Source organism: Stegostoma tigrinum, chromosome 40 (genome assembly GCF_030684315.1).
Source record: "Stegostoma tigrinum isolate sSteTig4 chromosome 40, sSteTig4.hap1, whole genome shotgun sequence".
Lineage (NCBI taxonomy): Eukaryota > Metazoa > Chordata > Chondrichthyes > Orectolobiformes > Stegostomatidae > Stegostoma > Stegostoma tigrinum.
The window spans coordinates 4081476-4094209 of NC_081393.1; the positions used below are offsets into that span (position 1 = coordinate 4081476).

The 12734-nt window shown below is 44.0% G+C and overlaps 1 protein-coding gene across 2 annotated transcripts in view; it reads right to left on the reverse strand.

Moving 5' to 3' along the window:
• The window catches only part of bin3 (bridging integrator 3), a 121314-nt gene that overhangs the window by 91384 nt on the left and 17196 nt on the right, over positions 1–12734 (reverse strand). For both annotated transcript variants that reach the window (XM_048523246.1, XM_059641109.1), the window contains exon 2: positions 12018–12066. In XM_048523246.1, the coding sequence (XP_048379203.1) occupies positions 12018–12066 (49 nt within the window). The remainder of the gene's footprint in view (positions 1–12017; positions 12067–12734) is intronic.

Below are 12734 nucleotides of genomic sequence, written 5' to 3' on the forward strand. Positions count from 1 at the left end.
CAGGAAGTGTCCCTAGGCCCAAAGCTGTGTGGATACAATGTGATAGTGCCAAAATTCTGCAGAAGCGCTTACTTCAGCAGGCAAGTGGTCAATCAGATAACATTGATTCATTCAGTTGAAACTAAGCTAAATTCTTGCAGAAAGTCGCATTCTTGGGGGTAGATGTGAAGCTTGTGTGATTAGCCATGCCCAAGACACTGACTGAAAATTGTCTTGTTTCACTGACAGTATTTAGGGCAGTGCATTGCCCTTAAGAAGTCAGGGGTAAACCACTTCTTGAATTCAACTGGTTGCTATTCTGGGCCATTTCAGAGGACAGTTAAAAAGTTGACAGCATTGGAGCCACAAGGGACCAGTCTGGGTAGAGACAGCTGATTTTCTTCCCTGAAGATCATCAATGAACTGGACGGGTTTTTACAACAGCCTCATGTATAAATATATTTTACCTGAGATTTATTTTAGTTAGGAATTATTTAATTTCTGCAACTGATCTCTTGGGATTTGAACTCATCTGTGGATTGTTAGTCTGAATATCTGGATTACACAATGAGTAACATTACCAGGTGTACCACTGCACCATATGAAAGAGAGACTCAAGCAGCTGAGGTGGCAAAAATATTCAAGGGCATACAGAAAGACATTTACAAATTATGAACAATGGACAGCATTCAATGCGGAAAATACTTCATTCCAACTTAAGCACAACTCAGCCACTTGAAAAGCTTCTGTAACTGCAATATCTCCTGGGATATGTCTGCTTCTGTAACTGCAATATTTCCCTGCACATTTCTGGATGACCATCATGTTCCCAGATTTTGAGGGGTTTGGCAAGAGGCCAGGGTCAGCAGGAGTTGAGGAATTTGGTGGAAATTCCCCAGTAGTCATGGAAGCAGAGAAAGGCCTCGATCTTTCTGACTGAATGCTCTGGCAGATCCAGATGGTCCCCACAGTCACTGGGGCTGGGTCATATAGCAGTGAAGGATGGGCCAAAGCACGGTTTCTAACACTGACAGCGTTAGCAGGAAGCATTCAAATGGGTAACTTCTCAGGCTGGGGAAGCAGTCCCACTCTGCCGAGCCCAGAAGTGCTGTGAAAGCACTCAACTCAGGACGTAAGTCCTTCTCAGCTCATTCTCTGCTACTGGGTTTCCAAAGCCTAGGAAAACTCTGGTGCCTATGCTTTAAAAAAAAGTCTTAAAATGATGGCACCCAGCCTCATTGCAGATAAATGGCCCACGCAATCCCCTGAAACGCATTATTCACCTGTCACCCACATACTGTGCCCATTAAATTCTGAGTGGGTTCGTTTGATGTTAACTCAGTTGGATCTGTGAGATATTGTGTGTTTTGCCCCTGAAATAACCTCAACTCATCAATATTACGGGCTGATGGTGGTGGCATGGTAATGTCATTGGATCAGCAGTCCAGAGGATTGGGCAAATATGATGGAGACATGGCTTCAAATCCTGCAGAGAAATTTGAATTCTATTCTTAAATACAGAATATAAAAGCTAGCCAATGGAACTACCACTGATTGATGTGAAACCCCATCTGGTTCACTCATGTCCTTCAGAGAGGGAAATCTGCCTTCCTTACCTAGTCTACATACGTGTGATTCCAGACCCACAGCAACGTGACTGACTATTAACTGCCCTCTGAAATGGCCCAACAAGCAACTCAGTCAAAGGCAATGAGAGACAGGCAAAAAATTCTGAGTTTACCTGCAAAGTCTATGTCCCATGAAAGAATTTTTGAACACATTTTTCAGGTCAGTGATACAGACCATCAAGTACATGTTGCGTGTCCTGTCCAACGACTAGTGACTCCAACAAGGATTCAGGAAAATGGAGCCATCACTTTTGACCACATAGCTGACCAAGCAAGGAAATCAGCCACAACTGAAACTGAACTGGGAAATATCCTGAGAGTCACAGGGCCCAATGACTCATTTGCCAGTTTCAGAAACAAAAATTCTAACCTCTCCCAATCTGCACTGCAAGAAGAACAATTTCATATCCAGACCTATAATTTTCCCACAGCCTTAAAGCCCCCATGTTCTCTGCAAGTGGCAGCAACATTCTTCTACGTGTCATGTCAGTCTGAGTTCCAACTGCACAGAAATTCAGTGTCAGGAACCTGAGCACTCGACAAATTTGGTTAACATGAACACGTAATTTGCTCTGGATTGCCAAACAGACTGCAAAACCAATTGCATCGTGTAATTAAAGACTTACCAATACTGTGTATTGAGTGAGGCAAAGCTTAATTAATTTGCGGGCAAACAAAGCTGCTGTTTATCTGCACTTGCCTAGAGCCAAAGATTTTTTTTTGTCAATCTGAAGTAAACTCCACCATTAGGCCAAGCTAATACTCCTACATACGCCCATCTCAAACCAATACACTCCTGACCTTTGTCATTCTGTCCAGCATTTTGACAAGACTCTTAACCAGTTCAAGTCACTTTCAGCATTTCTACACTTTGCCAAACACTGATAATTAGGATAATTATGTCAAAAAGCAGCTGGCAGCATCGACTGCAGGGTCTCAGCAACAGGAAACAGCCACACAGATCGAGTCGGGCATGGAATGCACCGCTGATAAGTGTGAGGAGGCAGGTTCAATCGAGAGACATTCAAGAAGCCATTATTTCTATTTAATTGATTATCCCCAATGCAACCTTCCAGAGGAAAGGCAGCAGATTGACATGCAAAACAGCCCAGTGCATCACACTGGGCTGAATGGCCTCCTTCAGCACCATGGCAATTCTGTGACTGTGGGCCAGTCATTTCGGACTCAGATGAGGAAGCATCTTCACTCAAGAGGGTTTTGTTTAGCCAGACACCATTTGACCTTCACACTCTGATCGTGTCCACCGAATGTTCATCTTTCCACACCACCCAGAGTGTTGTTCTCGATTCCCCACAGGGAGATAGCTCACACTGTTACAGAGTGTTGGAAGTCAGTCACTCCCCTTCATAAAGTCGGGAGACAATGGCAGTGTGGGCGAGAAGCACTGAGGCCTAAGTCATGCTTTGGTGCATGGGCCAATCCCACCATTGCAAATGGTGGAATTTAAATTCAATTCATTAGATCGGAAATATAAACCCAGTCTCAATCACGAAGATCATGAAACTATCATCCAAGTTTGTAAAACTCCATCTCATTCGTTCATGTCCTTCAGGGAAGGTCTTCTGTCGTCTTCATGCAGTCTGGCCGACATATGATTCCAGACCCACATTTATGCATTTGATTCGCTCAACTGCCCTCTGAAATGGCCCAGGCAATTTCATCAGCTCAAGGGATGGGCAATAAGTTGTTTTTTGCCAGTGACAACCACATGTCTTAGAAGAATAAAATTTAAAGAAAATCCATCAATGCACTCCCAAAAACAGCTTTGAAGCATCTTTTGGGATCAATTCTGTTGTTTCAAAATCAGTGTCCAGAACAGGATTTCATACAATGCATAACTACAGTGCATGATCCTTCTTAGTCCACTGCATAGTGCCAGAGATTGCCCCTCAGATCTGGCGGGGACCAAATGAATGGAAAGGTTCATAACCTTCATTTATCACACCAGCAGGGCAACAACAGTGCTACACCCCCATAATGCAAGGGACTACCAGATCCAGGAGTTATTGTTGCTGCCACGTGAGATGGGACCCAAAGTTATGTAGATACAAATCATTATGCATACTCCCTTGTATCAAACATACTGCTGCCATTCCCCTCCGCTCTGCCCTGGAAGCAAATTTCAGCTGCACTCTCTCAGACACAACCTCTGCTCCTCAAATGCCAAAATCCACCACTTCCCACGAAACACTCCCGATCACTGGATACCTGCAGTGCAACAATTGTCCTCCAGCCCAGACATGTGACGGATCAATGGCCGAGATTGTCTGCCACCCCCACAGCCTGTCTGAGAACGAGCTGCTGAGAATGAGATACACACAGACAGTGGGACCTGCCATTCTACTCTGCAATGGTGCTACAAGCAGCGAACAGTGGCTCGCACAGGGTGGCCAGTCTTGCTGCATGTTAAAAATCAGAAAAGGAGCAAACTGATCATAATCACAAACTGCAGAAACAACAGAGTAAGCATTATCAAAAGGAAAATTGGAACCAGCTTTCATCTCATTGGGACAGCAACACGGGGTGAGAGATGCTCTTTGTCTCTACTGTGGTTCTTTATTGCAACAAGCACTGCAGACAATCAGAGCAGCTCCAGCAAGTGCGAAGCCATCAGCACATGGTCTGCTGGCAAGGCAGCATCAGAATGACCCTGAATTACCTGTAGAGAAGTCAGTGTAGAAACACAGACTGGCAAAGGAAAGCATCAAGCTCTGACGGTCTGACAATGCAGTGAGAAATAGGAATTTGGTCAAGGCCAGTGAGCCATGCTCCACTGTCAGTTCCTGTACAACAGGGGTCAGATGGAATTGTTTGAAGGAAGGATTATTTTTCTCACAGCCTTCCATCTACTTGTTTGGCTGAGCATTTGGTATCTGTCCCAATATCTCCTGCATGGCTTAGTGTCAAACCTGTAGCTCGGAACGCTCCTGTGAAGTGCCTTTAGAGGTAATTCCTGGTGCTGTGTAACACCTTTCATGTGGTGACATGTCCTAAGGCACTTGGCAAACGTTTATCAAATCCAACTTTGAAGCTAGGATTGCTGGCCAAGAACATAACTTGATCAAACAAACAGTCACGTTTGAAGGAGGGATTTACGGGAGAAGAAAAAAAGCAGAGGGGTTTGAGGAATGAATTCCCAAACTTCGGACCAAGAAAGATGGAAACAACTGACCAACAGCACAACAAAGGAAATCGGGGCATGCAAGTGTTCAGAACACGGCTGTTTTGCTGCAAATCCAACTGACTCCACTACCTGTCTTCGCATCTCTGTGGTATGCAGACATTTTAGCATCGGAGCCAACAAGACGGCAATACGTCAGCTACCTGATAAAACTTGCAGGGGCAGTTGGGAGCAATTTTTTTTTGATAACCGAACCATGGGTGTGTCTCGAAGAATTATTTCCACAATTAGCCTATCATGCCAGTATTAAACAGTCTATTAGCTCATGGAAAATTTTGGGTAGAAATCAGTTTGATACTGGAGCATCAATTTCACAACCACACCATACTTTCATACAAACAATCCTCAAGCTCGTTGATCACTTGAATCCACATGTGACAATCAGAATGGGTTTTGCCAATGCTTAAACTAGACAAACACTTGTGGCTTTCAGATGAGAGTTGAACAGAGGCATAGCACTGCTCTAATCCAGGGACTCAAGTGCATCATCCAGTAAGGTATTTCAGGTCAGTGCTGCCTTTTCAATGAGACTACAGTCTGTCTGCTCTCAAGCTTCAATGCAGAAGATCCTTGACACCCTATGAAGAAGGAAGAAGAGAACTTGTATCACTCAACAAGCAGAGCTCAAAGCTACTCACTAGATGTTGCATTTGACAGCATCACAGAATCACAAAGAGGAAAAATTCACACAACATAGAACATAGAACATAGAACAGTACAGCACAGAGCAGGCCCTTCAGCCCACAATGTTGTGCCGACCATTGATCCTCATGTATGCACCCTCAAATTTCTGTGACCATATACATGTCCAGCAGTCTCTTAAATGACCCCAATGACCTTGCTTCCACAACTGCTGCTGGCAACGCATTCCATGCTCTCACAACTCTCTGCATAAAGAACCTGCCTCTGACATCCCCTCTATACTTTCCACCAACCAGCTTAAAACTATGACCCCTCGTGCTAGCCATTTCTGCCCTGGGAAATAGTCTCTGGCTATCAACTCTATCTATGCCTCTCATTATCTTGTATACCTCAATTAGGTCCCCTCTCCTCCTCCTTTTCTCCAATGAAAAGAGACCGAGCTCAGTCAACCTCTCTTCATAAGATAAGCCCTCCAGTCCAGGCAGCATCCTGGTAAACCTCCTCTGAACCCTCTCCAAAGCATCCACATCTTTCCTATAATAGGGCGCCCAGAAATGGACGCAAATGGACAACATCTTTCACTACCTTGGAATATCCTAAACTGCTTCACAGCCTAAGTACAGCAGCAGTGGAAGTGTAAAGTAACGTCAACAACAGGTCAAAACTCTCTCAAAGTCCACAAAGAGTTCTGTGAGCTTTGCTGAAAGCAAGGTCCTTCTTTCAATCCTGATTAGCGTGCCACTATTTCTCAATGTAAGCCTGGCTCAAGGTGGTGGAGATGGCAAAAGCACTCCGAGGTTTGGCGGGGTGTAACGGTGATCAAGAACAAAGCAGCACAAAGTTTCAAGAATAAACAATCCATGTCAAAGTCAATGCAATTTCACTGCATTTTCACACAGCAAGATGGAAAAAAGCAAAAACTCTTCCACACATATACTCAACAAGATCGACTGGATGTGAGCTATCAATGACAACATGTTGGTCCTGTAAATATCTGAACAAAATGACCTAAGGTACACTACTGCTGAAATGGTAATCTTCCTCCAGCTGTTTTTTTGTTAGGTTTTGCAATTTACAAGAAATTTTAAAAGGATATTGTTTAATCTTGCTTTAGAAACAAACAACTGGATTATTTTCGAGAAATAAAACAGAACTGTAGATCTGAAACATGAACAGAAATTGCTGCAGAAACTCATCAGATCAGGCAGCATCACGATTCTGACGAAGAGTGACTGCACTTGAATCGTTTACCCTGATTAATTCCCACAGATGCTGCCAAAGCTGCTGAGTTTCTCTAGCAATTTCCAGATTCATGTTTAATTTATTTCCCTCCATTCGCAGAAATGCACGACACTGACTTCCAGATCAGAAGTTAAACTGAGGCCCCCATGCCCTTGCAAGTGTGGAAAAACAAGTCCCACTGTAGTCTCACTGAAGCTATACACAGCTGTGCGGCAACCTACAGGTTCCCACCCAGGTCAAGTGTCCTTGCAAGTGGCCACATGCTGAACCTGTAACAAAAAAATAATGAACTACCTACACATTCAATTGAACAGGAGGCACAGAGATATAAGATTCTGAGGGGACTTTGGTGCTGGCCAATATTTTCCTACTCCTTAACCAACATCAGTGACTGCGAGAACTTGCTTTGTTTGAATCAACTGACGCATCTTCTGCAAAACAACAGTGACGACGCCAACTGTAAAATGACAAAGGATATCCCAAGATTGTGAGAGAACAAGGTGTAGAACTGGATGAACACACAGCAGGCAAAGCAGCATCATAGGAGCAGGAAAGCTGATGCTTCGGGCCTAGACCCTTCTCCTGAATCTTGTCGCCTCAGATTCTCCAGCATCTGCAGTTCCTACTATCTCCCAAGATTGTGAACCTGAATGCACGTCGTTTCATTCTTGACTTGTTCAACAAGAGAAAATGTGACAAAATAGAGGGAAGCGCTTAACAGAATCCACAATGACGCACAATAACTAAATACTTCAGGATAGACGACAGCACAATCTGCAGCTTGTCTCTCATCCTATCTCGCTTCAGATGGTATAATGCATACTTCCCACACAGGTCAAGCCTTAATTTTCACACAACTGTATTCAAGGCTTAGAAAGGCAACTAGCATCATCCATTGCAATGGTAGAGAGTTCAGTGAAGGGACAAGGGTGGCCAGTGAATAATGAAGAACTCTTTCACATTTTTCAGACATGTTTGGAAACAATGCCATCAGCAAAGTAATAAAAGAAAACAACACAATTTTCTGACAGGCTGGGAGCTTCATTTGCAGGCTTGTGAACTAGTTACCACAGTACTCCAGGATCCCAGCGCACACGCGTAAAATTCTGAGGAAATACTGCTGAACACAAGCTGGTTTAAATGCACGCTGCCAAATTTGCAGAGACAATCAATATTAATTAACACTCCAACCACACCCAAAACAGCATTGCTGCCGACATTCAATTGCAAACGTAATTGTGGCTCAGTAAAGTGGCCACATGTGCCCCAGGGAACATCTTAATATATTAATGATACTGTGGTGCTCTGCTATGTTGGCTGCCAAACAAGACCTGTTTGTACAACTATAACACTTGCAAGGTACACACCAGAGGTTGGTTCAGACTACAGTACAATGCTGTGGTGCTCAATGTGTCACAATCAACATCAGTGAAACTCTTCTGAACACATGCAACCTCTGACAGCTTAGTGCTATACAACTCCTCCATTTTGCGTGCGGGTGCACTAGGTACAAGGCAACCATTCTTTATGGTCTGCTACCTTCACAAATATGTCAACTTCGGGCTTTCATGTGATAGGGGAAGGTGATGGAATCAAACAGCCAATACAATTGATGCTGGAGTCAACAATTAGCTCTCAATGGAACCCATCGCTTGTCACTGGTGGTCTGTTGTACAGTTACATGTGGCCCACTAATCATTGTTCCCTCAAACTGTACAATATTAAAGTTCACAACCTCATCATTCTTTCCCATTTCAAATATACACATATTCCACCTCAAAAGGTATCATCGGAAACATTTGAAAAAACCACCAGGTCACAGTGGCATACTGGACTAGCCATCCACAGTAACCGAGCAATGCTCTGTGATCATGGGTTCAAATCCCACTACAGCGGCAAATGGAATTTACATGCGATTAATAACCGTAGAGTAGAAAGCCAGTCTTTGCAATACTGGCCATGAAACTGTCAGGGATTCTCATAAAAACTTACCCGATAGACAAACTTCCTTAAGGAATGGAGATCTGCAGTTCTTGGCCAGTCTGGCCAACCTCATACACCACGACACAGCAAACTGGCTGACTCTTAACTGTACTGAGATGGCTGAGCAAACATTCGATTCAAGGCTAATGACAGATGGATAACAAACACTGGCCTTTTCAGTGACGCATCCCATACAAGAATAACAGTCTTTTGAAAAGCCACCCAGCCTAACGATAACATAATTTGACAGGCAGTGAATATTTCAGTTCCCCGAGCCCTCGGTCTGACCACAGCTCAAGCTGTGCCTTGAATCCACTTTGCAGCACTCTCCCTGTATCCCTCAATAACTCCCTGAAGGTCCAGCGTACCAGCCTTGAATACACCCAGCCACCTCTAGGCTGCAGCGTTCCAAAGATACATAGCCCTTAGATCAAGGCAAAATGCCCTCATCTCCCTTCTCAACAGTCAGCTCCACATCGACAGATTGGGCCTGAAATTCCCAGATTCTTCATTCTCTTTTATGGCCGGGGGGGAGGGGGGGGGGAGACGCGAAGTCAAGGGAAGGATGTTCAAGTTGGAATTTTTAAAATTTTGTGTTTTTTACCAGAAGTGTTCAGCCATGATACCACGAAGGAACATGCTGTCATTTGTTTGGGTGAAACAGAGGTCATCATGCAAATCCAAAATGAAATTTGAACCTCTGCTCTGCTTCAGAACACTAAGTGTTCACACAGAGTGACTCACAGGCAATTATCAACGAAGGCCAGTATTTTACCAAGAGATAGTCTTCAAGCAGCTATTTAAACCACCATTTGCATCAATATAGAGCTCCTTTCCAGACTGTGATTCATCACACAGTGGAGGAGATGTATTGAGGTACAATGGGAAAGGGGTTGCCTCAACAGCACAGCTGCTCCTTAAAACTGACGCCAACGCAACTGGTTTCTGTATAAACTCAAGATATGTGTGTGTTTTCTTTTAAATATTTAGCTTTTTGGTCCCCCGTGTAGTTTCTAAAATAAAGCAGATGGGAATTTAGCCTAAAAAAGACAAGGTTGTTCATACCTATCAACGTAAGCACACAGGTATTGCCAGGCAATTCACACACTCAGCATCACATATTATTACTTTTTGAAGATAAATAATAGGCTATTGAACAAGAAGCCCAGTGACAGGGCAAACTTTCAGAATGACAAACGTGGTGATAGTCTTCAGTAACTGATCCACAATTTCCTGCTTCTTTCAAAGGTAACCCACGTTTAATTTGTCACATGGAATTTTATTGGTCAAAGATCATTCACCCCATTATCTTTGCTGGTGTTTATGCTCAACATGAGCCTCCTCACAATGATCAATGTCCCTTTGCTTACCTTCATTTATCTCACTTCTCCATCAACATGATTCACCACAAGCACTCTCGGGAGGTGGTGATGTTCATATTCTTACCCTTCTGTGGCTGAAGAACTTTCTCCTCAATTTACAACTGGATTTCTACAGCAGTGACTGGAGCCAGGTGGATCTTATTGACTCTGAGATCTTTGTGAAGCTGGGCCATTCAGGGAGCCCTGCTTGACCAATATAAACAGGAGATTCACACCGAGCTGGCTGGCCACATGTGAGTAAAGAGAGTGTGGTGCTGACTGAACACCTGCCTCTGTGCAGTTACTTCAGCGATCAGCTCACGTCTAGCACATCACTTCAAAGTGGGAATGCCCTTTCCACTCCTATCCTTTCATAATTCTGAAGAATTCCATTAAGGTGACCCCTCAGCCTTCTCATCTCAAGAGACAGAAGCTCCAACCTGACCAGTCTCACCTGATACAAACAACATGACAGCCCTTGCATGTCAATTTGGTACTTTTTCTTGTGTTTCAAAATGCTTACTTTAAGATGGAAATCACAGATCTCGGAATGTAATACATTCCTGATTGGACGGCAACTTAACCCAACTGCTCTACTTCACAAACCTTATCCAATAGTGCTCAATCTCAGTCCTCAAGATTTCATTTTTTGATGATCTTATCTAGGTACATTGTCACTTCTTGTAATACCAGTGCTGAAATGCCCAGAAAGCAAATGAGGAGGGCAATGTGGAAACCAGTTTCAACACTAAAATCTGAGCGATCTGGCTCTTGGGTCAAGTCCGTCAAACACAAGGCTAGACTGCCTTGAACCTGACGCGATCCACAGCATTATGGAGCGCAGCCAAGGTCAGAAGGAGAAGAGGTGACACAGAAACATGGCCAAGGTGCAAGAGGGAACTGTGCCCATTCACCCTGCAGGAGTACCTACATGCAGGCACAAGTCTGAACCAATGGCTTGGGCAAGGACAGCGTTTCATATTCAAGAATAAGGTAGGATAACATGAAAAATATCGGAGCAAATCAAATGCTCACAACAAATAGTTAAGGGACAATTTGGTGCGCTTTGATTGTCCGGGAATATTACAAGGGCACCGTACCACATAATACACAATGCATCATTCAGCCTTCATGATACAGTTGTGTGCCCAAATGCCACAAAGTCTAATTGTGATATAACCCCAGCCACAGGTCAGAGTTTACTGCTGTTTGATGAAGGAACAGCGCTCACAAGTTTCAGGCTTCAGGCCAGCAACATGCCACAATTAAATGACTGACTGACTTCTCCGGAATGTGGAGAGGGGGAGCTGGGCACAACGCACAGCAGTTTGCTGGAAGGAACGATTTCCCAGGGCTTGTGGCCTGCGAGGTGAAGTCCCAAACATCGCAATGCCCTCTGCGGATCATCCGAGACCGGAATTCCGTGTCTCACAAAATTCGGATAGCTGGTCTGACAGCAGTCATGAGCAGCACCACGCCCAAAGCGGGTGTCAGAACATTGATTTTAAGAACAAATCAACAAGCGGAAAGAGAGGGTTAGAGGAAGAATGAAGGTATACATTAATTAAAAAAAAGAACTTAATGGGGGGGGGGCAACAAGCTTTGGCAAGCTTAATTTGAATGTAAAGTCAATGGAGGAAGTTTGCCCCAAGGCAGTGACAGGTCATCTTCTCAGCATCAGGTTCCAGATTTCTGTATTCCTCAGACCATGAGCATTTGTTAGAAATCTGATTGGAAACACACAACGTGACATGAAACATTGTTCATCTCCCTGTTCTTTTTGCAGACAGTTCTTGGGGTGTCGATTTACACGATACAGACTTTGGACAGAAAGAGTACTTTTCAATTTCAGGTTGCTTTCTACTAATATGTGGCATCAAAATATTCAACAACCCTATCCAATCTAAGAAAAATGATGAAGAATGTAGCCGACTGTGAGAGGAAGAAAAGCATTGCTCGACTGTGAAATCTTGTACTTACTGTCTTCGGCACAATCTGTTTCTTAGGCTGACCAATCTTGAAAGGAATCCTGTAAAACACAAGTACAAGATTTGACCGTTCTTTGTGCACAGAGATGCTTTTTTTTTAAAAGATTAGATTCCCTGCAGTGTGGAAACAGGCCCTTCGGCCCAACAAGTCCACACTGCCCCTTGATATATCCCATCCAGACCTATCCCCCTATGACCCATACACCCCTGAATACCACGGGCAATTTAACATGGCCAATCCACCTGCCCTGCACATCCTGGGAACGTGGGAGGAAACCGAAGCACCCGGAGGAAACCCACGCAGACACGGGGAGAATGCGCAAACCCCACACAGACAGTCGCCCAAGGCCGGAATCAAACCCGGGTCCCTGGTGCTGTGAGGATGCAATGCTAACCACTGAGCCAACGTTACGCCCTTTCTTGATATATAAAATTTTATTATCTATGCTTTAAAATCATTAAAAATACATTGATTGTGAGCTGATATAAAATGTTAAGAGACAATGTCATAAATTTCTGTGTGAACGCAATACCTTGCTTTTCCAACATACTGACTGCACACACTAGATGTCTCCCCATACTGTGACAAAAGATAAGTAACGAACACAGGATACACAAACACATACGGAGCCCATGGCGTTTGGAAGCAGGTAAGCCAGACTCTCCACTATCTTCTGTGATGTGCACTCAAGTCTGCAGGTCCCCAAAA